The sequence below is a fragment of the Zeugodacus cucurbitae genome, chromosome 4 (genome assembly GCF_028554725.1).
Source record: "Zeugodacus cucurbitae isolate PBARC_wt_2022May chromosome 4, idZeuCucr1.2, whole genome shotgun sequence".
Classification (NCBI taxonomy): Eukaryota; Metazoa; Arthropoda; class Insecta; order Diptera; family Tephritidae; genus Zeugodacus; species Zeugodacus cucurbitae.
In genome coordinates this window covers 45004759-45032563 of record NC_071669.1, presented here as the reverse complement: position 1 = coordinate 45032563, position 27805 = coordinate 45004759, and the positions used below count along the sequence as shown (strand labels likewise).

Here is a 27805-nt window from a genome sequence, read left to right as displayed (position 1 = left end):
GTAGTTGCGATTACTGGGAATTCTTCTTTTGAGTTGTATATTTCACTTTGAAATAAATAAATTCAATTTCTAAAACTTTCTTCTTGAAAATTTTCAAAGTTTGCTTTCGCCGCTTTCTTCAGCACACTTTCTTCGCCTATATTTCGTTTATGCTGTCCCATGATTTTTCTACTACACCCTTTTCTTTTTCGTTAAGCACAAATTCACTTTTTCTCAACTTTTCACACGCAACCGAATGTCCTCGCGCACAAAGTCCTTCGCATAACATCAACTACGATTTAATTTTTTTGCGAAATTCCTGTGACTGCTTTGTTCTTTGTGTGTTTGTATTAAAACAATAAAAAGCACCGTTAGTTTAATCACTGACAGCCTCAAGCTTTGCGTGCTAATGTCGACTTGACTTCGAGCAAACGAAACAAAACACTACAAGTCCACCGAAACAATGCACGACAGATTAGTCGCTCTGGAGTGTGGAGTGGCATGGCGAGCAAATGGGAGTGCGCGACCGCCGCCGTGCCGCCGTGTCTCAATACGCAAATACACTCATGCACATATAGATAAAAAATCGGTCAAACCCACGCAAAAATCCAATAAACTGCTATATGTATATGAGCGAGTGCATGTGTGCAGAGCGTTTTATGTAATATGTCTCAGCGACCTATAGTGAAGAGCGAACTATCGAAAGCGTAGGGTTTCCCCCAACATGTGCTCGGTATTTCATTTACCCACCAATTTTAATCATCTGTCGGCTGTGTCATTTATGAGTGACGCTTGCTTGGATACATGATTGGATGGAGTTAAGGTTTTTCCCTTTTTGTTGGCACTTAAAAAGCGTATAGCTTCGATATAAACGTATGAGTTGACATTCCTGCACGCTTACCAAAACGGTGCTGGGATTATAAATTCGTGCAAAAATTTGCTTCTGAATTCGTTGTTTAAGTGGGGATATGGAGCAAGGATACGGCTGACACTATGTCGGCTTTACGACAACAAAAGGGGTCAAATTCTTATGCCATGGACGGACTCAACAAGGACTAACACTTAGCGACATTTCACAATTGGATAAGGGTAATATCCTTGAGAAATGACGCAATAGTTTATGCAAATACGAGGTTAACAATGAAGCTTCTTGCTTGAATAGACTCTAACATAAAAAGCTCCACCACAAGAAAAAGTTGTCTGATGAACCTCAGATAGCTTTGATTGACAAATCAAAGTTTCAAAGTTGAGTCAAGTTGAGGCTCAGTGAGATTCTCAGCATTTGCGGAGATCTACCCCTTAACCTGAGGCAACCATACTTGTTAACAAACTTTTGGTTATCCATAGAAACCTTCTCTTCGGCTTCACAGCAGTTATTTCTGCTATAAGTTCTCGGATGCACATATCTCTTAAATTACTCAGCCCTTATGACATTACCCATGATATTTATGTGTTCTAGAACTCAGAGCAGTTTAGTATAGAATCACACCAAGTTAGATTCCAATGCTGGATATTTTAAAGGGTCAGGATTCGAGAAAAATCCAATAGTACTGCCAACCCACTTTAGGCATGGATGAAGGAGTATAAATTATTGATGAAAATTAAGTTGATTTAGATACACAATCTTCAAGCCCATAACGGCTCAAAGGAAAGACTTCAATGTCTTGAAAGGGTTCGATTCGAAACTCAAAATTACAGCAAATCCACTTAAACTCTAACTAAAGATGTCAAGGAATTGAATGGAAATTGAGAATGGAATTGAATGGAGAGACATTCGAGTTACGGAAAGTATTTTGTATAAAATATTTATTTCTATTGCCAATTTAAGAGTTCGAGATATGGAGAACTTTGAGTTATAGAAGTTCGAGTTATGGAAGTTCAACTGCATTTTAAAAGAATTTCCAAAAAACTAAGGTTTTATAATAAGGAAATAATTAAAAATAGAACGATCATTCAACAGAACCGACATTCGATCTCAGTTCCCTACCACCAAGCAATGATTGACATTAGAATGCATTTCAGTAATGAAAACTATAATGAATATTTATTATGATTTCGGAAGCTGTTTAAAATTCAATGGGTTCTCCAATTCATTGAACAATATCAAGACTCAGATAAAAAATAAGTTTAGTTTAAATCGCTTGAACTACTCTATACTGCCCATATCTCTCAAGTTATTGTATTGTTGATGATCCGTTTAGACTTCCGAAAGTGACTAGATGCTCGTTTTAGAAGACACAATATTGAAAAGCACGCAATACACCTTAAATTCAGAAAGAAGATGCCGAGTCATGAAAACTAAGAATAAATATGAAATCTACTTGGCAACAGTTGTTTCCCTGGACTTCAAATAGTTTATTGTTGTTATTACTGAGAGCTCTGTTCTGACTACGACTCCAACTGTAGTGGAAACGTCAAAGAATTCGTTATAGAATGTTCTTCTTAAGATTAACTTATCTAACCCTCCAAGCTATTAACAGTTAAACTTTTTTTTTTAAATATTATCTTTTGTTGCCCAACTCACCTGTATAACGGCGGCATTCTCCTCGGTTTTCACACCATCCATTTCGGTGCGATTTCGCATAGCTGCTGCCGCCTTAGCCTCCTGATAGTCGATATCACCCGTTTGTAGCCGTTTCATTTCGGCCAAATTACTAGTTGCCTGCTCCGTACTGAAACCATCGGCTACGACTTTCGTCTTCGATTCGGTCTTGGTGCGTTTCTCTTCGAATTTAACGGTGTCGACGATTTTACCCGACCCATTCAGTCCATTGGCGGTCAATTTGCCATTCGAAGCGCTCACCAAATCGGCTAAATTATGATGATCATCGTCGGTGTCGGGAAATGTCACCAACGGTTCGGCATCGCTGTCGACGAGATTTTCAATGGATGAGCGGATTCTGGAAAATATTCAAAAAATTAGTAACAAATTTATGATTGTAAAACACTCAAGTGCAACATACTTCTTCTTCAATTTGTTGATGGCATCCGAGCTGTTCAGCGCATTGATTTGTGTGAGATCGTTTATGGATGGTTGATGCGCTGACGCTGAGATCGCCAGATTTTTATTGCTGCCCAGACCGCCGCTGCTCGCATTGTTCGTATTGCGACCGACCAGATCGGTGATTTCGGACATGGAATTTTTGATTTCGCTCAAGTCGCGTTTCAGTGCTGCCGTCTTCATTTCGGACGATGATGTGGACGAGGAGGACGTTGACGAAGATGATGAGGATGTTATGTGGTGTAGACGTTTCTTTTCAACGCGCGTTGTTGTACTGCTATTAACGACCTGCAAGGGAGTAAGGGAACAATTTGAAAAATTAAAACGAGTAAAAGTGGAAATTATAAATAAAATAATATTTAAATATTAAGTATTTGTAATTTCGCAAAGATAAGGCAAATTAAGGGGCGAGATAAACAACACGAGAGCACACAATCACATACATATCTACATTTCAGATATTTGTTTGTGTAGAATTGCTTTTGGCAATATTGACAACAAACGTATTGCGCCCAAGAAAGTAAGGGCGACGCCGCAAATGCCTGAAAATCATGAGAAAATCAAGGTGCACAAGTGAGAGCGCTGTAAATGTTGTGAGGTGGGAAAATTTTCGTGGTAAACAAAATGCCAAGCATTTTACATATTCTTGTTCGGCTGAAGGCTGTTGCGATTGCACAATTGTCACATACTCATACAGACACACATGCACTTTGTATAAATTATTTAATTTGCTTGTTTTCACAACATTTCGCAGATATTTTCACAATGAGTCTGTCACGCTAAAAATAAGCTTCCGACCAATCGTAGCGAATAAATATTTGTGTTATTATTATTATTTTTAAACTAACTGTAATTATTGCTGAAAAGCAACAAAATCATAGCGTTGTGGCTTTGACACGAGCGCACGCTTCGAACAACTAACAACATATTATATTAATATGTGTGTATGAGTGATTTAGTGTGGGAGAGCGATTCTTGGAAAGAGTATAGTGGAAGTGAAGTGAATATAATGTTTAGAAACCGCAAAAACCACAAACACTGCGGCAATAAACCATTATCAGCGTTGTGAATTAAAGTGGCATGCGTATTTGCATACATGCATACATATAGACAGACATACAGCACACAAAGGTAATCGCTGATAACGTTGAAGCGTGCAGACTTGGAGCACCGTAGAGAGATATGTATTTAAAAAAAAAAAAAATATTGTATTTGTTGTTGTATTTATTAATTCATATATTATATGTACGAGGGTCGATCGAGAAGTTTTGTTATGAAAGTCAAACACACAAATAAAAATAAAATAAAATAATGAAATATAGCTCTAATAACAAAATTATCGATATTTTCTTATCGATTATTTAATACAATAAGCAAATTTGACAATTGCTAAGAAAATTAATACTTAATTAATAATCTCATACATGTCTAATTAAGTAAAATAATACTCTGCTAGTACAATTATCGATATATCAGTATTGATTATTTATTTAAATTGTATCGATTATTGTTAAATAAAACGATCCAATGATTTTGAAGTTAATGAATAATTTAGTAAAAAATAAATAGTTAAAATGAGCTATTTGACACGAAAGAAGTTGCTGAATTCAACTTTATATGAAGCTATCGACTTCTTATTTTACTAAATAAAAAACTTATTTTTTTTTTTTGAAAAAGTGAAAGATTTTTTTGAAAATGGTTAAAAAATATTTTATATGTAATTCCTGTAATTCCTGTAATATCGTATATTTGGTCTTAACACGTTTGTTAGAAAAAAATGCTCTGTTGAAGTAATCGATTATTTAATAACGTTTTTATTGTAAGAATATTAATGAACAAATGTTTAATAAAGTAAGATTAAATTGAATTCGCTTTATTAGATTTATCAAATTCTTGATTTATTCATATCTTGATTTATCGATTTCATGAAAATATCGATAAGTTTTGGTATGTCGATAATCGATTATTTATCAAAAACCTTTGACAATTGCAATTTTTAATTAAAGGGGCTATACCAGTGTAACCAATGAAAAATTAGGCGATTTTCATAATTTTGTTTAAATGAAAATACTCGATCGATTGTTTCGAAGTTTTTTGCACATAATAAGGTATGTTTTCAGCTATATATTCAGATTTTTTTTATAATGAAAATTGAAAATTAACGGAGTAGTGTCTTCGGAGGTGCCAGAAAAAAAAGTTCCTTAACTACTGACATGATTGCGGCCGAATAAATTGCTGAAACAAAAAAATTCATAAAGATTATTAAAATTAAATATATTTTCTATACAATGACCTACGATTTTTGAAAAATAGCAAAAATTGTCAAAATTGCGCAGTTCTGAAAAAAATTGGTTTTTTTTTGTAAAAAATTGATCCTTTTTCTAATGACAAATTGACAACTTTCAACCAATCAAAAAGATCGTAGGTCATTGTATAGTAAACATATTCAAGAATACTCAGTTTAAATTTGAAATCGAGGTATCGTTGAGTTATGATATGAAATGTCGTTTCGAGAAAAACGCGTTTAAAGTTTCGACTATGGTTGCTTATACCAGCGAGCGGTCACTATTTAGAACCCTGCCATTCAAAAATTAATAAAGTTGCGATCTTACCGCTTTCACGTATATAAACTACCGAAACTAAGTAAGTATAAACTACCGGATAAGCAACAAATAAAAAAATTGATTTTTTGAAAATGTCACACTGGTATAGCCCATTTAAGCTAATACTTATTACTTATTTTAATTTTTATGAATTTCATATATTGTGATAAATTTTGCCATTGATATTGATTATTCTACATTTGTAGAGCTACATATCGAAGTTTTACTGTACTAATATAGTAATTTTTTTTTTATAAATAAAATATATAAATATAATAAGTAAATAGGTACTTCTCTAAAATATTGCTAAAACAATTATTCTCACTTGCTCACTTGTATGTGTATTGGGTATAAAAATAAATGCAAACTAAAAGCAACATTTGAATATATTACCGTTGAACTCGTGCCTATATATGTAGGTATTTATTTATTTACATCGACCACATGATTGTACAAATTACATTGGCAGTACTAGCCGGCTACCAAATACAATTAAGCATGCACAAAAGTCATAAAAATAAAGAATCATAAATTCCATTAATGACAAACAGACACACGTTCATATAAGCATACGCCATTGGACATACATACCATATACATATACTTCTATATGTAACTACATATTCATATACACACATGTAGGCAATGTAAAACTTTATGGCCGCCAGAGTACAAACACACATAAGTATTATAAAATAAAATAAACTGAAAATAATAATTTATTCAGTGTAAAAACGTGCAGAAAAAATTTCCGCCAAATTTAAGTGCGCATTCCGCACATAGCCGGCACATAGCCGGCATCGACAGCTGGCCAATGAAAGCAATTTAAGTGAATTTTGAAAAAAAAATAAATAAAAATAAAATAATAAATAAATCTAATTTTTTTTCTTTGTTCGCTAGCAAACTAATAGCGTTTAATCAATGAGTTTGCGTCTAAATGGACTGCAGCGCTTAAAATGCCAACCGGGCGTATACGCAACTAATTCATTTCATTCACAAGCGGAAAATTTTCCACATTTCTTTAGGGGGAAAGAGTGTGAGAAATTCAAATTAATTTTCCACTTTGCAATTGTTTTTACAAAATATACACTTGAAATAACTAAAATTTCCTAAAACTGTGTTGTGTAGAAAATTCTAGCAAAAGCAACGCTATAAACAAGCAGAGCAGCAGCTGCTGCTGTTTCCCTAGATATGGCACTACAACTTTCTTTAGTTTTGAGCAATTTAAATTTAATATATAATATATACACTTTACATAGGGGCAGCGCTGAAAATCTTTGCATTAGTAATCATTACTAATTTTGGCTATGCAATAGCTAACACTGTAGACACACATACATATATAGATACACTAGTGTGTATATTTAATTTAAATGTCTAAAAGCCGTTTCATTTATAATCTATTTCTACAACTTTTTAGGTGAAATGTCAGCTTTGATTATTATGATTTTGAGTCTTTCTGCGTGCGTGTGTGTGTGTTAATTATCGACTCATTGTGCTCTATCCACAGCAGTTGTCGCCTTTTTTGCTCGTGCCGGCAATTTTGTGTATGTGTGTATGTGTGGGCGTGTATGGCGTCGAAGCGTCGCGCTTCTGCTAATGACATTCGGTTTTATAAGGAAATGTACTATTGTCTGCTTAATAATGTTCAAATAAAATTATTGCGAAATTTCATTTTTGGCTATGCAGCTTAAGACATTTGGTTCGTCATCGCTTTAAAGCTTAATGAAAATTCATTTTTGGCGAAGCTTATTATATTTGATTTCAAGTGAAATGAAAATGTTGAGATTTCGCAGAAAATTTCAAGGAAATTGAAAATGAATTAAATATTAGCACTTATAGTTAAGTTACGCACCATGAGTGTGTTCGGTTTTAATAGCACTTAGTTTTGGTTTCTGCAGAATTTTATATAAATAATTTGGATATATCCTGTGAATATCATTTTAAGTAGAATGAAATCGATGATTGCTTTCCCTTATAGCCATTAGCTTATAAATGATTTATTTCGAGAATTATAATTATCTAGATTTATGTAAAGAACGCAATTACAATACTCACACTCTCGCCAAATATATTAACTATATATTTATAACTTGTATTCATCTTACATGCCAGCCGAAAAGACTGATCGATTTGATATTCATTAAATTCACGCTTTTGTTACTTTCGTTTGGTTTAGGGTTTTAATCAAGCTCTAAGTGTCTGCTTGAACAATGAGTTTGCAGATATGATTGTATGTACTTGCTATCTTAGTTACAATTCGTTTTTAAGTCGCCTATGTGTGTATTGGTTATCATTGGTCTTATCGATGGAAAATAACAACGAAATTTATCACTAATTGAAGGCTAAGAATGTTAAGTTGTTGATTAAATTTGTTTTTAAATAAAACTTAAAAAAATATTAAGACAAAATTATGGTGCGGAGGTAATATATAAACAAATATATTGAAACTGTAATCATCATCATCGATTGGTTGGCTGAAAAGTGATGAAAATTGAAGCTGATCGCAAGCGGGCGCACTTCGGCCATCATTAGAAGCATTGTGTTCCCCAGAGGTACCCTGATAAGCGTCACCTAAACAACTCTGTCGAACTTTGACTTTGACTTTGACGAAATCTAGTGGCCCATCCCAGCGTCCTAATTTCTTTTAGGTTAGAGTATTGAGAGCCGTGGAATGTGTACCTTCTTTGCTGACTGAAGGCTGGGCATTCGGAAAGATAATGCTCTAGCATCTCATCATCCTCATCATCAGCACGATCTCCATTCTGCCGATTTTACTATACCAAGTCGCTGCAGGTGGCCTCTTAGAGGTAAGTGCCCCGTGATGGCCCTTGTGATACTGCTAAGTTCTCTTTTACTCAAAATAAGAAGTTTTTTGTGTATCCACTATCAATCGTACCCCATAGTAGTTTTGTGGTACGATCCGTGTTGAAAATGTTCCAAGACCTAAGTTGTTCCTCTAGTATTCATTGCTTTAGGCAGCACTTGATCGAACTGAAATGTCTATGACAGGTTAGGGGAACTACCTTCCCAGCTGCACAACTTATCCGCCGTTCATTTCTTTCTACGCCTATATGTCCAGGTACCCAGATGATATTAACTGAGTTTACTCCTGCTAGTCTATTAATTGCCTATTTACATGATTTTATGTAGTGAGATTTGGTGTTGGCGCAGCGGATAGCCTTTATTGCTGCTTGGCTATCTACAAAAAAAGTTGATGGACCTGTTGGTTAGGGTGCAAACCCACTAGCGCTTTATCTTAATCCGACAATCTCGGCCTGAAAGACTGAATTAAAGTTGCCTAGTTTAAAGCTACTCTATGTATGTGGGTTGTTACAGACGTGAGTTATCAATTAGTCGGTGAATAAATAGAAATCACCATTGATACTATCGATAATAATATCGTTCTTATCTGCTGGGGAATCAAAACGTTGCATTTATCTACCCAACGGTCTCCGTTTCCCGGTCACAAAACTTTTCTAATCCAAGTTCTATGACAAGATCTAATATGATACCAAGTCCCCATTGGTGCAGATTTTGGTTACAGTGGTCCAAAATCTTTAGCCGACTAGCTTTTGATCACAAATAAATTCAGTGCAAACGAAATCATAAGCATTTTCACGCATACTTTAAACACTCACTGTCTGTCATTCATAGATTTATGCACTTCACGTCACTCTACGGCACTTCATTACGCTTGAAGCATATACTATGGTACTCATATGTATGTAGATACGTAAACAAGTATATAATATACATACATACTGCAATAAGTATCTCTTTTTAATTGTCTTTACTACCCACCTTACAACCGTTCTATAATTGCAAATTGTTTTGCGTCGCTTATATGTAGTCGAGTTGTGTTGTCTTGCCGCCTTTGCTTGTTGTTGTTGTTGTTGTATTGCGCGAGATTGATTATGCGATTAATATTAAACTTTTATTTATTTTTAGTTCTTAACCGTCGTTGTATTGTTTTTCTTAGCGAAATATGCGAACCGGTTCGCCTCTTCCTCTTAGTTGACCGCTTGTTTTCGTATTTCAACTTTTACTTTGTACTTTAGTATCACTTTAATATTTTCGTTATTGCTGCTGTTGTTGTTGTTGCTACACTTATTTGTTATTTGCTTTGGAGCATGAGAAGTGCAAAATTATTTTTGTTCGTATATTTACAAGTGCGCAAGTGTGCTTTTAAAAAAAATTATACTTTATCGTGCCAACAAAGATTGTACGCTATCTTAAGCGTGTCTTTATACAGAGAATATGTAAGTGTGTGTGTGTGTGTGTATTTGTTGCTATTCTAAAACACTTCAGCACACGTTGCTTTTATTAATTTATTTACTTTGATTTATTTCTGTTTGTGTTTCTGTGCTTTTCCTTTGCTGTTGCGTTGTCTTGATTAATGGCACTGTTATGCAGCTAAGTCCACTTGGCTTATTTTTAAGCTTTTGCCACACAAGTTTTAATATATTTTACTTGCTTTTTTCATTAAAATAATCACAAAATTTCTTGCATCTATTTACAGCGCCTTGTCTTCGTATTTGCTTTGTTAATTAATAAATTATAAAAATTCTCGCGTCGCTTTTTTGCACTTTTTGTTGCTTTTTTGGCAGCGTTCTGGTAAATTTCACTGTTGTTTTGCTTGCCTTTTTGGCTTTTATTTATTTTCAATATATTTTTAAATTAAATTGTGCAATTTTCGCCTGTGTCTAGGCATCAATTCATCACGCTTACGTGCATGCGTCGTCACAACTGTTTCGTCTTTAATTAGCTGCCTTCGCTGTACCTTTGCTCATGTATACAAGTATGTTAACTTTGCGCTGCGTCTCTTTATCTTTTAGTGTTTCTTTTCGGACTACTTTAATACACTTGTTTTCCGTTTTGAATTTTTGTTGTTCTTTTTGCTGTCTGTAGACTCGCAGCTGATAAGAATTATGGCTAGCAGTATATTGCCTTTACCTTTTTTACGTGTTTTCTTTTTGCTTTAAGCTTTATTGCATTCCGTTTTCACGGTTTCTATACACAGTTCGGTTTTTTGCGGCGTTCAATAGTTGAGAGATGCCACAGCTTATTGTAGATTTTTCACAAAAACATTGATCGCTACTAATTTGTCTTTCTTGCAATGTTCGTTGAATTAATATTTTAAATTGTAATTTTAAAATATTATTTTTTTTATTAAAAATTATTTGTATTGAATAATTTTTTTTTTATTAAAATATTTTTTTAATGAAATAATTTAATTTTTTATTTAATTATTTCAATTAATTTTTTTAATTTTTAATTATTATTTTTTTATAATAATTTTTTTTTATAATTTTTTTGTTTGTATTTTTTTCGTTTCCTTTTCTCGTTCTATATTTTGTCTTTTGTAATTTATATTAAAAATAATTTTTTTCGAACAAAATATTTTTTTTCGCAATTTTTAATATTTTTCGTTATTTATTTGCAGCGTTTTTCGTTGTTTAACGCTTTTCGTTTGCTCTTCTAACGCTTTTAGCGCTTGACTTTTCGTTTAAAAAATATATAGATCTTCGTTTTATATATAGTACTGCTTTAGTGATAAAAATTTATGCAGTTATTATATTTTTTCGATGTTGTTGTTGTTTTTTTTTTATTTTACAAAATCGCTTTCGTTTATTACTCGTTATTAAATAAAAAGCTTAAATATTTTTTAATTTGCGCAATTTTTTTTTCAAAAATATATATAAAATTACGCTTTAATTAAGAATATTTTTTCGTTTTCTTCACTACTTCCTTCTTTAATTTACTCGTTATTAAACTAATTAATTTAATTTAATTTTTTTTTTCGTTTGCGATTCGCCGTTATACGTTTTATATCCTGCACAAAATTCACCGTTAATTATTTTTAAACGTATTAATAATGATTTCCTTTTGGTTTCGTGTGTTTGGATCCTGTCGCGGTGCTAAGTGTGATCTTTTGCTTTGTCGTTTAAAACACAACTCGCTGCCGTCGTACAACGTTCGCTCGCTCGCTCGTTTCGTTTCGTTATGAATGCAGTGCTCAGAAATTGGCGACCAGCTACGCTCGCCTAGTGCGAAAAGCACTTGTGGGTAAGAAAGCTTTGAGCTTCGTGATTTCAGCTAAATATTCATATTTATACATGTGTATATACAGTTATTCAGGTGTGTGTGTGTGTGTGTCACAACTAAAAACAGCACAATTCTAACTAATTCTACATGCGCTCTTCTGTTCTTGTTGTTGTTGAGCACACATACTTATATACATATGCACCTTCGTATGTCGCGATCATTGCGATCGTCACTCGATTGTCATACGCCTGGGTGTAGGAAGTTTGCTTGTACAGTTAGCTTTTGCTGAGTGACACGAATACAGACACATGATCATACGAGTGTGCTCCACGAAAGTTGGCGTAGATCTCTAGCACCTGCGACTCACATACATATATGTTTGTAGGTATGTATGTATGTGTTCGCCATTTCTATTAATCAAACAGTTTTAATAAAGACACTCGCATGAGCTCAACGAATTCTCGGAATTCACGCTTCATTTACATAATTTGCAACTCAAATATTTGCAAATATTTGCCTTTTTATTATTTATTTGTTGTTGCTCTCTTCAGCTATAAGTACGTGTGTCTGTATGTATGTGTGTCTTTTTAATACTTTGCGCTGCTTTGCTTTAATAATTCTGAGTTATTAAAGTTATAGTGGCAACAAAAACTAAAAATATCGGACTCTATATACATACAGACAAACAGACAAGATATGTACTTGTATATATTTATACTTTTTATTCACCTTTAAGCTGTAGTCTCGTCTCTTTGCTGGTAATTACACTTTTTTGCGGCTTACATACTTATATACTCAATATTTATGAGTGTGTGTCTGTGCGTGTGTTCGAACACCTCAATCGATTACTATTTGTTGCTTATGCAGAATTCATATTTTTATCTTTCTGTGTGTGTGTGATTCAAAACTCACGCAATTCTTAATTATATACCGCTGAAGCATTGTTACTTCGACTTTATTTTGTATAAAATCAAATGAAAATAACAAAAAAAAATTAAAAAAAATATTGTTTGTTTATTACTCGAATTTAAGTGTCTGTAAAACAAAATATAAATATACAGTGTTGTCTAGCTAATCAGAAGCGTGGGTGGTTGCATGACAAATTTGTTTACAATATTGCATCCAGTGTTTAGTAGGCGCAGCGAGCTTTTCGAGAGTAGTCGAAAGCTTTCTGGAAATCGGATCAAATACAAAATATTTTTTTTCACTTAGATTTCCAGCTCCAAAAAGTTAACTCAGTTCTTAAATGACAGCTAAAATTTGAGAATGGTGACAGTTGACATGTGCGGCATAACAAATAAAACTAAAAGCCGAATTTTTAGTACAAAAAAGCTCAATACTCGAAAGGAAGTGACGAAGAAAGACATTAATTTAATTAATTAATAAATTTAATAATAATCATTTCAGTCTGCGTAAATTGCCTTTAATTCGCAGTTTGTGGAAAACCACATAATTTTGTGGTCGCAACTCCTAAATTTGTATCAAAGCTTTCTTCATTGTGAGCATATCGGGTCGGGTTTTTTCAATGGGAAACGAAGAACTTTCTTTGAAATTAAAAAAAAAAATTAAAACTTTCATTAACACAAGTCAGTAAGTGCTTTGTTTCGTGTTCTTGGAACTTCACTTTCGCATATTGCAGCCGGTTGATGACTCTTTTTCCACCTATAACTGTATTAAGTTTGTGGTTTTGGTGGAAATATCTTTGACGTATTTATGATAAGAATCGTGATTTTACATATAAATACGTAATACATACAGCAGCGTACTTGCCTATAAGTATACGCTTAAATAAAGATATTTCTTTGAATTCATAAATGTTAATTCTTCGTTTTCATTTGCAATACCTTGTAATCTGCTGTGAGCTGTCAAATCGAAATATCACAATTATTTCTACTTTTTTTCTTTTGAGAGGAATTCATAATTTATAACAACACACCCTATTTAAGTGATATTTCTAGTATTAATTTACATTTAATTGCTTTCACTTAATTTCTTTCTTTCTTATGATTTTAAATTTATAATGAAGTTATTTGCTTATAAAATTCTTTGCACTTTGGAACACTTTTGCATTTGTGTTGAGTATCTGTTTTTTGAAGAAAAAAATATAGAGCTTTATATAGCTTTTAAAAGCTTTAAAAAGTTTTAAATTTGACCTTTAAAAATTTTTGCATTTTTTGAATTTGCCAGAATTCAGTTGTGCCCTGATCTTAAAAAAATTGATTAGGCATAGCGGAACATTCGTCTTTGAAACGTCTTTTCACTCATCAAATCATTGAAATAAAAATATGAAAGCTCAATGGTCAATAGGTTTGTGGATTTCAAGCTCTACATGTAGATCGTATTGCACAAAAGCTTGCAATGGATGATCACACGCCAAAAGATAGGCTAAAGTATCCTTATTACTTTATAGAATGAATTTTTTGTTACCAAATAACTAATATTGTCAAAAAGGAATCTTCTAGGGCTTACAAACCTTAAATCATTTATCTATTCATTGTAATTCTCCGCCAGAAATAGCAACTCACTCTTCTGATATTATCTTATGAAGATAAACTTACTGTTTCAATATTTATAGTTTCTTTTGTCATTATATAATTTAGAAGACAACCAACTTAAGACAGGTACTGTCAACACCTATGTCAAACAACTTTTTGACAGAATGTCAACATGAACATGAAATGACGTCAAATCTGACACATGACTATTTTGAAATTTCCGCAAAACTTCTGAAATTTTTGTAAGAATGTGGCAGATTATAATTTACAGCTTCTTTCGAAATGTTTTATATTTCTAATAATATTCGGTTATATTTTTATTATATTCATGTCAATATAGAATGTTTAATGTATTTTTATCAGCAGCAGTCTCTATTCGAATGATTTAATAGCTAGCGTGAAGAATTGGAATGTCGCTTGTTATTAATAATTTATGGCTTGACCCGCTGAACTTTATTTTGAAGATTAGTTTTTAAAAATGGATTTTTATACACAATTTTCAGAGATATTTATTTGTCAAATGATTGCCGGATTTTTGAAAAATACAATATTCAGACGGATAACTACTACAACTCGGAGCTTTCACTCGAGCTTTTGAATGTATTTAAGGTATTCGTGAGAGGAAAGGTTTTCAACTTCCAATGACTGTTCGATCTTAATAAAAAGTTGATTGAATGTTCGAAATAGTTTGAGAACACCTGAAAAAAGCTTGTTCTATAATACTAGACTTAGCCGCATCCGGGATTCTACCCCATATTACTATTCAACACACAACTCACTCAGCCAAGCCGGTCGACAGTTTGTCTATTTTTCCACATTACGTAATTTTATTGAACTTATCTGGTACTACAAAAGCGAAATAAGCTCTCTACAACTGCATACATAGAGAGTACGAGTATGTGTCTGACTGACTGACAGGAAATGTATCATACTCAGTTGCTAAAGGGTCATATTTCGCGCTGAATAGTTTAGATGACAATGCATTACTATCACAACCATCCGAAACATTTTGATAAAGCACTGTTAGCTGAAATGCAAAATGCCAAACAATAAAAAAGCAAAAGTAAACAGGAAAGCAGGGCAAAAAGAGCATATCAGAAGAGCTAAGCACACAGCGGCGAATTCGGCGAAAATCGCAAAATCAAGCGCAACGTTGCGGTGTCAGCCGGAAAATACATTTTGAATGGATACACAGAACGCCGGTAGATGAATCAGTAGATGAGTAAGGTGTATATGTGGAAAGAAGCGATAAGGAAAGCAAGGGAAAACCGCCGGCGGGATGAGCACAACAAACATAAAGTGGAAGCGTGACGTTAATGGCGGTGTCAGCTGATAAGAGAAAAAATTTAAAAAAATTTACAGAATAAGTATGTCAAATCTTAATTGAAGTAAAATCAAACATGAGCTAATCTGTTGATGTCTGTATGTACAAATGATTAGGAAGTGCAAATTTGCCTCCAGAGAAACTTTTAAGTTCGCCTCTCCAAGTTATTTCAAATAGGCACAAGGGAACTTAAATATTAATCTAAATCGGAGCAATCTAACTAAAACAAGAAAAACTTAAATTTAAATCGAGTTATGGCAGTCATACAAATATTTAAATCTGGTATATCTTTATTGTGAGCCAATTGAAGCCAATTTAGACTCAAATCAATTTGGAAGGCTAATTAGAATTATGCTAAACACTCAACAAAATTACCGGGGATTTTGTATTCTTCTTAAGGATCTCAAGGACTGAAGACTGCTATACAAAAACAAAAACATACACTCCGAGATACACGTTTTGGATCACTATTATTATTAACAGAGTGAAGAAATATCTTCAATTCTTCTGCTATAAAAAATTTGTTAAAAACGATCTCATTTGTTAAAAACGATCATTTTTAAGGACGAAATCAAATAAGAAATTTCTTGATATAGTTTTATGAGGATAACTCAATTTCACCCATATATTCGACATAAAGTCCAATAGAATAACGAAAATTATCATATATAGGGTATGCGGGCTGAGGCAATTCCTGGACCGATTTCACTCATTTTAACCATTAAGGTACACTATATCCAGGACTATACGCTCACTTAATTTTGCTAAGATATCTCACATATTAACCGATATATACGAAAAAAAGCCCAACGTATTTTTGAAAAACCTATAATTAGGTATAGGGAGCTAGGGGAAGTAATGACCCGATTTTAACAATTTTTGGTACAGAGACACACTATAAGAAGAAAAAGATTCCTTCTGAATTAAATTAAAACATCTGAGAGATTTACCGATATTTTCAATGAAAAATTACACTTAGGCACTGAGTTCTTTATGATATTCGGGCCATTGGAAAGTTGTAGTCCGATTACGACAATTTTTCCTAAAGTGATTCCAGACCTCAAATATGAATCAGATGGATGATACGAATGATTCGAATATGTAAATTAAACTCTCTAAGTCTCTTAACAACTTTGATGCGAGGGTATAAAAAACTCAGTGTACCCATAGTTGGTCTCTTAACAAATATCTCTGAAGCAATTCATGTAATAGGCGCTTAAAGAGCTTCCAGTATAATATTTACAAGCAAAGTGATGAGTATATGTTATCTAATGGAACGTGTATGAGATGAAATTATGTCAGATCGTCAAAGGTCTTAAAGGTACATTGGAAAATGCTGACGCTCATAATCATAATCTTGATCTATGAATAAGCTGAATAATCACCAGGGAAAACTAGTATCTTTAGCGATCGTGAACTGAGTGCGCGACTATTGGCAACTGACAACTGGTTCGAAACCAAGTTTATTGATAACTCTTCTATGCCAAAGAAATAATAAATTTTTTTATGTATTGTACTTTGAAGAACACCACGTCTCTTCCAGAACTCACGTGAATAGTACATATTTCAAAAGTAATTAATATGCAAAGAGACACTCATTTATGCAAATTTTTCTTAACACCCACTCAAATTGGATTGCGCGCCTTGAGTTGGCCTAAAAGCAAAGCAAAGGAGGAGAAAAACCATTAAATGAAATACAAATCAGCCCGCAAAAAACAAACTGATCGAAGATTTGTTACTGTCCCTTGCAATAAACACGCGCCGCTGCCGAGCCGCCTCGAGTCTATTTGCTACGGCTAGTTGATGAATCATCCGACACTTTTAACTCACCCCGCCGTGCTGGCCAGACAGAACCGGCAAACACACACAAACAAACACACATGCAAATATCTATCTAGGCGTAGCGTAAGCACATATGATCCGCGTTGTCATATTTGCAATTCAGATGTGCAAACACACACACTCATGCATATATAGTAGATGTTGGAATAATTAATGTGGGGGCATGCGACGATTTTTGAGCGTTGAAGCGTGTGAGCTTTTTCATTTGTCGCCAATTATACAATAATCATATAAGCAAACACACACACATGCATATTTGCCGGTGCTTGTGTGCTTGTATGTGTGTTGAATTTGCATGAGTGCTCGGAAATGTTGTTAATTGTTTTTGTTTGTCGTTCATTGACAGCCATTAGATTAGCATTTGTACATTTACGATTTTACCCATAAATATAAGGACCAGCCCACGCAAGTTGTTGTAAGAAAACAGAAATAATCTATAGCTTATAAGAATACTTATAGGTATATAATGTATGTATGTTTCTACGAATATAATTGAATTAGTGTATGAGCTATTTTTAACAAGAAGATTTATGTTTCATTCAGCACTGGAACGATTGTGATTTCTTAAAAATTAAACTAAAAGAATCACAAAAGTGTCTAAACTTATTAGATCAAAATGGAGTAGACTAAGACTAAACTTTTATTTTTTTTTTATTTTTCTACACTTTTCTTTTCTTCGTATCATAAGGGTTTTAGCGATTCGTTAGCAGTTTTGCGGGTGTCACAAAGTCTAAGTGAGATTTTCTGCAGCTGCAGAGATCTACCCTTGAACATAACCTAACCTAACTCTTTTCTCTTCGCTTTCCAAGATCCATAGTACTTGTGGCAATACAATACTCTCTAATCCATAATCTTATTCTCGATATTTTAGGCAAAATATTTATTTTTAGTTTTTAGTAGCATCTAGTATTTTCAATATTTACTTCCGGAATGTATATGATTTTTTCAACTAAAACTAACAATCACATACCTCTATCGCACAAATGACAAACTGATATCTAATGGAGTTTTATTACTCTCCTTTCTTTTACAGGTAAGAACCAACAATATGGCGTCACTAGTCTATTGCAGTGTACAAATATAACAACAACAAAAACAACGTTGTAAATTTGCAATTCATCGAGTACTTCCCCTTTGAAGGTATTTTTTAATTAGCACCTATCACCGGCGCTTCAAAGCAAATAGCGGCGTCAAAAATAAAAGAAATGAGCTAAATAAGTATATTTTTTAGGCAATAAAGTGTCTTCGAAGAAGAAGAAAAACAAACCAAATTTACTCAAACACGCATGAATATGCACAAAATATAATTGTGAGTAAATACTGTCGGATTTGTTTTTTTTTTTTTTTGTACACATGCGCCATGTTGCGCTCAAATCAGTGGGGTACGCTATGAAAGTCAGGCAAATTAATGAGTTCTGCCGAATGGCGTCGTAAAAGTTTTCGCCAAAATCGACGTCATCAATTAGACACCGCTGATAAATGCGTTTGACTAGGCGATACACGCGGGTGCTGAGAAATACTATTAAGCGTGTATGATTATTGAAATTTCTTTTGAATATAGTATATTAGGGTGGTCCTAAAGGTATTGACATGTTTTTTATTTTGAAAAAAAAGAAAAAAATCAAAAAATTTAATTAACATGATGACATTTCATAATGCCTTTTCTATGAAAAAATTAATGATAAATCCTATAAAAATATATTTTAGACCCAATATACAATTGGTAGTCTTGAACTCAGCATAATTAAATTGAAATTTTTTCATATGAATTAGAAGCCTACCATAATCACTTTTAAGCTGTATAACTCGGTTGAGTAAAGAAGAATAATTAAAAGATCGTTAAAAGATACGGAAAATCATAATTTCTAATATTCATATATACAAGATCAAGTCTAATCAAAAAAGTAATAAATATTCCTTGCACTATATTACTATTTCCTTAATGCCAAAACTTCAGGATCACCCTTTTATTCATATCTTTCGCAAGTTTTACGCAAACGTTGATGATTTATTTTTATCTTTATTGTATTGTACTTTTCATAGTTTTCGATTAATAACGTGTGAACTAGTGCAAGCGAGGAAATTGTTTTTCTTATGAATATGTCTACTATGAACTCCGTGACTAAATAAATTTCCTTTAGTAAGAGTTTCTACGAATGCACATTGTTTATTGATGTACGTCATTGTATGCATACAAGGTACTTTACATGCGTTAATTTTAAATAAAGTGAGGTTAGGAAGTGAGGCATATATTCATACAGACATAATTATGAGTTTACTTCATAACAAAGGTGAGATCATCAAAAATCTTAGTCGAGAAGCCTCTGATCAATTTAAGTGTTCCTCGAATCCCCAGTAGCCTTTTCTCTATAGTTTATGACTTTTATCTTATTTATTTTGAAAGATTTCAAACTACAACTACTCCCCTTGTATGTATGTTATTGGCGTTCAACCGTTTAGCCGGTTATAGCCGAATCGATGAGAGCACGCCACTCTTTTCTTTCTTTCGCAGTTCGGCGCCAGCTGGAGATTCCAAGTGTAACCAGGTCGCTCTCCACCTGGTCCCTCCAACGAAGTGGAGGCCTACCCCTTCCTCGGCTTCCTCCGGCGGGTACTGCATCGAACAGTTTCAGGGCTGGAGTGTTTTCGTCCATTCGGACAACATGACCTAGCCAGCGTAGCCGCTGTCTTTTTATTCGCTGAACTATGTCAATATCGTCGTATAACTCGTACAGCTCATCGTTCCATCGTCTGTGGTATTCGCCGTTCCCAATTTTCTAAGGACCATAAATATTGCGCAAAATTTTCCTCTCGAAAACTCCTAGTGTCGTCTCATCTGATGTTGACATCGTCCAAGCTTCTGCACCGTAAAGCAGGACGGGAATGATAAGCGACTTGTAGAGATTGATTTTGGTTCGTCGAGAGAGGACTTTACTGTTCAATTGCTTACTCAGTCCAAAGTAGCACCTGTTGGCAAGAGTTATTCTGCGCTGGATTTCGAGGCTGACATTGTTCGTGTTGTTGATGCTGGTTCCCAGGCATACGAAATTATCTACGACTTCGAAGTTATGACTGTCAACTGTGATGTGGGAGCCCAGACGCGAATGCGCCGACTGTTTGTTTGATGACAGGAGATATTTCGTCTTGTCCTCATTCACCTCCAGACCCATTCGCTTCGCCTCCTTATCCATGCGGGAAAAAGCAGAACAAACGGCGAGGTTGTTGCTTCCGATGATATCAATATCATCGGCGTACGCCAGGAGCTGTACACTCTTGTAGAAGATTGTACCTTCTCTATTTAGCTCTGCAGCTCGTATTATTTTTTCCAACATCAAGTTAAAGAAGTCGCACGATAGTGAGTCACCTTGTCTGAAACCTCGTTTGGTATCGAACGGCTCGGAGAGGTCCTTCCCAATCATGACGGAGCTTTTGGTGTTGCTCAACGTCAATTTACACAGCCGTATTAGTTTTGCGGGAATACCAAATTCAGACATCGCGGCGTAAAGGCAACTCCTTTTTGTGCTGTCGAAAGCAAAAATCGACAAAAAGGTGGTGTGTGTCGATCCTATTTTCACGGGTCTTCTCCAAGATTTGGCGCATGGTGAATATCTAGTCCATGGTGGATTTTCCAGGTCTAAAGCCAAACTGATAAGGTTCAAACAGTTTCTTGACTCCCCTTACTAAACAAAAAAATTTCTTAACTTAATAAAGAAAAGCTATAACAAATCTGTCAATCTCTGATGTCAGAACTACTCATATGTATTGATTTCGAAATCACTAACACGATACAAATAATATTTGTGAGGCTGAGCAACACAGTGATAGGTTAGACTCCGATACTAATATTATTCAAAAACTAATAAAATTTAAAATAAAACATATTAGCAAAAGGTTATGGATTCATACAAAATGAAGAGGTTCTCCACTTTAGTCTTCTAATAGATCCTCATTTACAGAGTTAATTTTTTGTACCACATTTTACAACAAAGATTACAGTAAATTTAAGAAATCCATAATTATTATTTTAGAAATAAAAAATATTCGAAATCATTGTTACTCAGCAGACAATGAGTTATTTATTTGCCTTGGTTTTTATTTGACTAGAATTTGACTTGTTATAACTATTTCAGATCAATCATAACTCTCTCAGATACTCAACTTAAGAAAGATGAATTTATTACACTTATGCTTTATAATTTTAGATTATTTTTGGACTAATTTATTACATTTTCCTTACAAAAGTTGTTTAATGTTTTTGTGACTAATATTTCTTAATTATTCAATAATATTTAAATGCCCTTAAGTACATATAGTATTTACATATATGTAAGTAAGCAATCAACGATTCCACTGCCTTCCACAAGCCGCTGGATGCCCACTAGCTTCCACTATTACCATATAACAGTATTTGTCCAACTGATAAGCTCAACTTTTTCTTTGATTAAATGCCTCAGGTCGCCAAGAGATAAACATTAGTTGCGCTGATATACGAAATGAGCTCATAATCGTTTAAAAATAATGATTATAACATTACACGTCAAGCGAATTGCCACTGTAAATTTACCAAAAAGTTATCACAAGTTTATATACTAAATGCCACATGTATATAAGAGAGTAGAAAAAAAACTATTTGAAAGCAAAAATTCCTTAGTGAGTGGGCACTTGAACTGCTGGCAGGTGCTAAGTATTGTTGATTTATCTCATTGTTGCCTTATCTGCTAAATATTTTATTTGCAGTGACAAGGTGTCTGCACAAATTCTCGAGACAAGTATGCACCGTCATTTAAACAGCGTGCTTTTAAGAAAGTTTTTGGTAGAGGTTAGACCGGTTACGATCTCGTATCCTTGAGTTCTCCCTAACATTCTCGTCTCTTCGATTAATTCGGAATCTCTCGACAGCTTACTCATCCTTTCTTCATATTACATTAAGTGATAAGGTCGGTTGCCGGTATTACTTACTTATTGTTAAGAGGTCTCTTCGGAAAATCCAAGAATCCAATACAAGAATCTCATAACATTTTTCACAACAAATAAAAAATACTTTTAGGTTTCAAATTTAATATTTAAATATTTTATTTGAAAAAAATTAGACTTGTGTGAAATGTAGCTTTAAGAAAAACAAGATTCGAGTCATTTTAGTTACGCAATAATTGTAAGTGGTGAATATATAGAGAAAATTAGTGTTTTAAATTTTTTTTCTAAGAAATGTTGGAAAACTTCAACACACCCTGTAGATAGATTTTAAAGCAATAGATTAAATTCTATTTGTTTTTATTTTATCAAAAAGGTCGTTCATTGTCGTACATTGACGCATATACATTTGTACATGCATACATACACATATCTATATACACATATATGTACATAAAAAATTTTTGCCACTATCTGCACTAACCAGCAATTAGTAATTATCACTTAATTAATGATGATGTTAGCGCATTTTTATTTGTTTTAATTTGCTAGTAGCTGGGGCGCAATCTCTTGTTTTGTAACGGTGATTACTCTACCTGTGACAACTACAATTTTGTGTAGAAATAGCTGAGAAATTACTCACTGAGTTTAAAGCTAAAGCAAATTGGCGCAAGCCGTTTGGAATTTCTGCTAGTTTGCAGAGCTTTTGTAGTGCAAATAATTGTGTTTGCTTGGAAATATTTCTAGTAAAATACTCCAAATGGGCACGTGCTCTGCAAATAGTTTTATCAGCTTATCTATTTACACATGTTACGCAAAATAAAATAACGGTACTAGTATATATTTACATACTTGAGTGAATGTATGTATTTCATATGAGAATAAAATACAAAAAAATAATTACAACGCTTACAAACACACTTACACTCTTATAATAAACCCTCACACACCCCCTTTTCAGCCTTTTTTCCACACACATTTGTATAAATAATAAATAATTTTCATAATTGCATACTTTTAGGCACTTTTGAAAAAATTTGCATTGCAAATACACACACATACATACATACAAATATATTCTTAAGTTCAATTTCTCATTTCAAACCCACAAAAATTTAATTTTTTTGTATAAAAAGATTTATTTTTTTATTAAAATTTTTTATATATTATAAGATATTTTTTTCGTATATAAAATATTATTCATGCATTTCCTCTCACTCACCTGATGCTGCGATGTGGATGATGTTTCCTTAACACTACTACTCGAACTTGTGTTTATGTGTCGCCCCACGGTCGTTGTTGTTGCACTGCTCAAACCGTTACTGCCATTGCAGTTACCCACCGTGAGGCCATTAATGGCGGGCGTTGTAACTGTAGTTACTGTAACGACGCCACCACCACCAACACCAGCACCCACATTTGTTGTTGTCGGTGTACTGCCATTTTTCTTGTGGAAATTTTCAATTAACGACGAGGCCGGACTGGAAACGCCACTGTGTGAACTATCCGAAAAATCTGACATCTGGAAAAAATAAAAAAAAAAATAATGGTGAAAAATATTGGTAAATTTTTTTTTAATTCTTTGTAAAATAAAAAAAAAATTTTTCTTTGTAAAATAAAAAAAAAAATTAAAAAATTTTATTTTTTTTCTATGTTATAATTTTGCTATGCAACTTCGTATAATATTTCATTCATCATATATTGCAAATAAGTCTAGCAAAATAAAAATGCCTCATTTGCTCCGTCGCATTTTCTCGTCAAGTATTTATTTGCCTCTAATTTGCTTTTGATAAGCAATTGATTGCATTTGATTACGTGGAATTCAGTAATTATAACTGTAGACATGCTGTCGTCTACTTGTATGCATATGTATGTATATATGTAAACGGGGAGAAGGAGCAAAAAAATGTATTTCGTGTCGCGATAAGATGATGCCAATTAATTGCGGCAATCATTTATAAATCAATCTAAATAACGGGCAAAAATTACAGTAAACAAGTGCTTTGATTGACTGCCTATACATCAATATAAATTAGAACTATACCGCGGGTTGAAGGTCACAAAGAGCTGGCAGATAAAGCTATGTAACTAATGAGATGAAAATGATGATGAATGAAAAGTGACTCATTTTAACTAAAAAATTACATATATTGAAAATTAATGATTTCTAGCAATTTTATAATGATCGATTTTTTTGATCATTTTTTATTGTGTTTCTTTATTCCCACCCTCCTTAAAAACAACTCCAAATATATTCCACTTACATACATATTTGCAAAATTTTCATAGAATTGCGAAATTTAATATGAAGAAGCCCCGTGAGCCAGTTAATGAGCAGCAGCAGCCGGCTTAGATTCTTAACTTGCACCACCCACGCTATCAGTGATTCTACAAGTTGAAATAAACTGCTGATCGTGCGCTGAACACCGTTCACTGTTGCATGTGTACAACAAAATTACAACAACAATATAATTAGCCCACGCATCAGGCAATGAGAGCAGTTAAATGCAGCCCAGTAAAGCAAGGAAGTAGTTCTAAAAACTGTGATTGAAACAGTTGATGTGGTCTGTGTATAACTAGTTACCTAGAGGGTGACTTAAACTCATTCCAACTGACGTTAAATCAATAACACTAGCTTATATCTAAGTAAAAATTCAAGAAGCATGTCATCAGCCGCTTAGTCTGAAACTTCTTAAAATATTTTCCATATTTTCAAATAATAATAATCTATTAAGAAAGTTGAGGTTATGTCACTGCTCTCAGATGGAGAAGAGTAAGCTGTCAGCGACTATTTCCATTGCATTTGGAACGTTTCAGTTTGTCTGGAGTAATTTGAGCCAAGTTGGCTGTAGCTGTGTAATACACAAGCAACCTACTTAATACTTTACAAGAGTCCATGCACAATCGCGCCGTTGTTGCCATCGTTTCAAGTCGCACGTTTTCAATCAACCTCTCTGAAGTCATTAAAATAGACTAGTTTATATTTCTACTTTATGTCATTTCATTATTTAGCATTTATACCTTTGCCACTCGTTTACAAGAGAACAAACCCAACGTAAACTGAAAATTCTTATCGTAAAACGCTCGTGCAATCATTACCATAGTTGTCAGGGCAAAATGAGATAAAAACTAAAAGTTGGCGCATATAAACCGGTAGCACTATTCAATCGAAGTATCAATTAACTATGCCATTACTGTCCACCCACACGTTTAATGAGATATACAGAATAATTACTAGCCGGAGTAGCTAAGGTGGCAATTTTCATTTCAACTGTCGATATTTATTAAGTTAACGCCTTAGTTAGGTGACCAGCGGTATGTTGAAGTTGATTTCAAAATTTCCTTGGCAAAAGGTGGTAATCCAACAAAAACTAGCAGGAAAATCAGCTTTCTGGTACAATTCTGAAATGGCAAAGGTTTTCCGACATATTATGTAAAGATTTTGCAAACAACTTATGTTTGTCTTAAATCATCATTACAGTATTTATTCTGCTTTAGGAATCTCTGTTCTTAATAGAGCAACAATCCAGTTAAACTCCATACACGAGAGTCTGTTAATCCTTGCCTGTTCGATTCAGCGCTCGGCAAATCACAATAAATCGAATCTCTGCTTTCTCAGTTTTTTTCGGATGCTCGGTTCTTAAGTTTCAGTTTTTCAGGAAGACTATATATTAAATTAGGCGAAGTACTGGAACTGAACACCAGTATTTCGTTCCCATCCGGTTTTCATCTGACCAAGAACTGTTAAGTCGGTCTCTGATCAACTTTCTACAATCAAATATTTGAATAAGAAAAAAAAATTAACTTTAGATTATTTCCATCAAATTATTCATAACCTCATTGACGCAGGGTTGCATTTAAACAGCCTTTACTTTTGAGCACTACCATAACCGAAGCAAGGTAGACACACCCACCCAATTTGATTAGCATGCACAAATCATATAATTTTCATGCGTTAAATTTTCAAAAATAAATTTTAATTTAATTTGCAGAAAAGATAATGTTGACAACTCAATCTGCATATAAATTGCCATAAGTGTTTCGCAAAATTATAAATCATAAATAATTAATTCAGATATGACAAATGCACGTACCTAATGAAATACGACTAATGACTTTATTAAAGTTTATTTTAAAAAAATATTTGAGAGAAAACACGCTAATTAATGCGTAGAAGCCTCACAAGCCGCTTATCGGCGATGAGTGATTTAGCCAAGCCAAACAAGTATAAGCCACACAGATGTCAAAAACTTTAATAAATCGTTGGAGAATTGAAAATTGACAAACTGGAGAATCGGCAAAGATAACTTTGAAGCTGCGTTTGTACAAGCGATTCATTAAAATAGTGTTCATTTACAATATGTTTTGTGTTTAGGCGTCTACGAAGCTGCAACTATGAAATATAGTCGCCAACACATCGTTTATTGTTTGAATATGTAAATAATGCATATGCTAATCGGACTGTGGTTGACAATGAGTGAATTGTGTGGTGCAATTGTACAAATATATATGAATATAGTCATCTATGTAAATACATATGTCTATACAGAAACCTCAACACAATGCAACACAAGCGTTGGTCAAGTATAGCCAAGTCAATAGTACCTTCCACTATTCACACTCGCCAATATAAATATTATATTGTTTGTAGCGATAATTTCAACAGGTTTAATTACATGAAAAATGCATTGGCGTATAAATCTAAAATGCAAATCGTGTTGTCAAAGGAAATCCCACGATTTACGTTTTTGTTGTTATAGTAAATAGAAAAAAAATGTATACATTATGAATAGACATCACAGTTGAAAGCGCATATCATTTTATGTATTCAAATGGCTGAAGCGTTAACACCCTGTAGGAAAAATTTCAATTTTTTACTATTTTTTTATATACATTTTCTTCTCCTTATATTATGTTCCGAATAGTAAATTATATGCCTTGAAAACTAAAGCTAGCTCAAAAATAGCCATATAAATGATGAATATTAATGACAGTGTAAATATGATTTTAATTCAGAAAATTTTAGAATTGCGTAGAGATATTTTAGGGCATTTTGAAACACATTTTTTTATCAGATATGTAATTGAATATTAAATCGCTCCCCACACTTGAAAATTCCCACAATAAACTATTGAGGTATGCACTGTGACCTTTGATCTATTGTGTTTTCTTACTTTTGTTGCGGAGATTCTGAATTAATTTACTAAACCTTCAGGCTGAATGGGTAGAAATAAATCTTTTTTATATTCTACTTGGATAATAAGAATTTTTATATACTATTATTGAATATGATAAGATGTCTAGAAACATTTCAAGCGAATATCCTCGACTGTTCGAAAGCCCTGAAAGCATTTTTTTATTTTTGGGATTAGAGTCGCTAGTGAACATAAATTTTGAAATATTGTTTATGAGTCTAGATTTTAATTTGATTATTTTAGTATTTTTCAATGGTTAAAATTGTTGGCTAAGATCTATCCGCATATCAGATTTAGATTATATTTGTTTTTGCTTTATAATTACAGCCACAACTTCTTTCTTCTTTGCATAATTCTGACCTTTGTCGGGGATCGAACTCAGGCGATATGGTATGGATTTTCTCTGT

General features: G+C 33.5%; 1 protein-coding gene across 7 annotated transcripts in view; it reads right to left on the bottom strand.

Moving 5' to 3' along the window:
* LOC105221093 (NAD(+) hydrolase sarm1) overlaps positions 1 to 27805 on the bottom strand; it is a 156943-nt gene that overhangs the window by 21359 nt on the left and 107779 nt on the right. For 6 of the 7 annotated variants that reach the window (XM_011197771.2, XM_011197772.3, XM_054228514.1 and 3 more), the window contains 3 exons: positions 23426 to 23725; positions 2943 to 3268; positions 2504 to 2879 (listed from right to left, as the gene is read on the bottom strand). In XM_011197771.2, the coding sequence (XP_011196073.1) occupies positions 2504 to 2879; positions 2943 to 3268; positions 23426 to 23725 (1002 nt within the window). Of the gene's footprint in view, positions 1 to 2503; positions 2880 to 2942; positions 3269 to 9387; positions 10851 to 23425; positions 23726 to 27805 lie in introns of those variants that run through there. The other variant, XM_011197777.3, reaches the window with a different exon arrangement.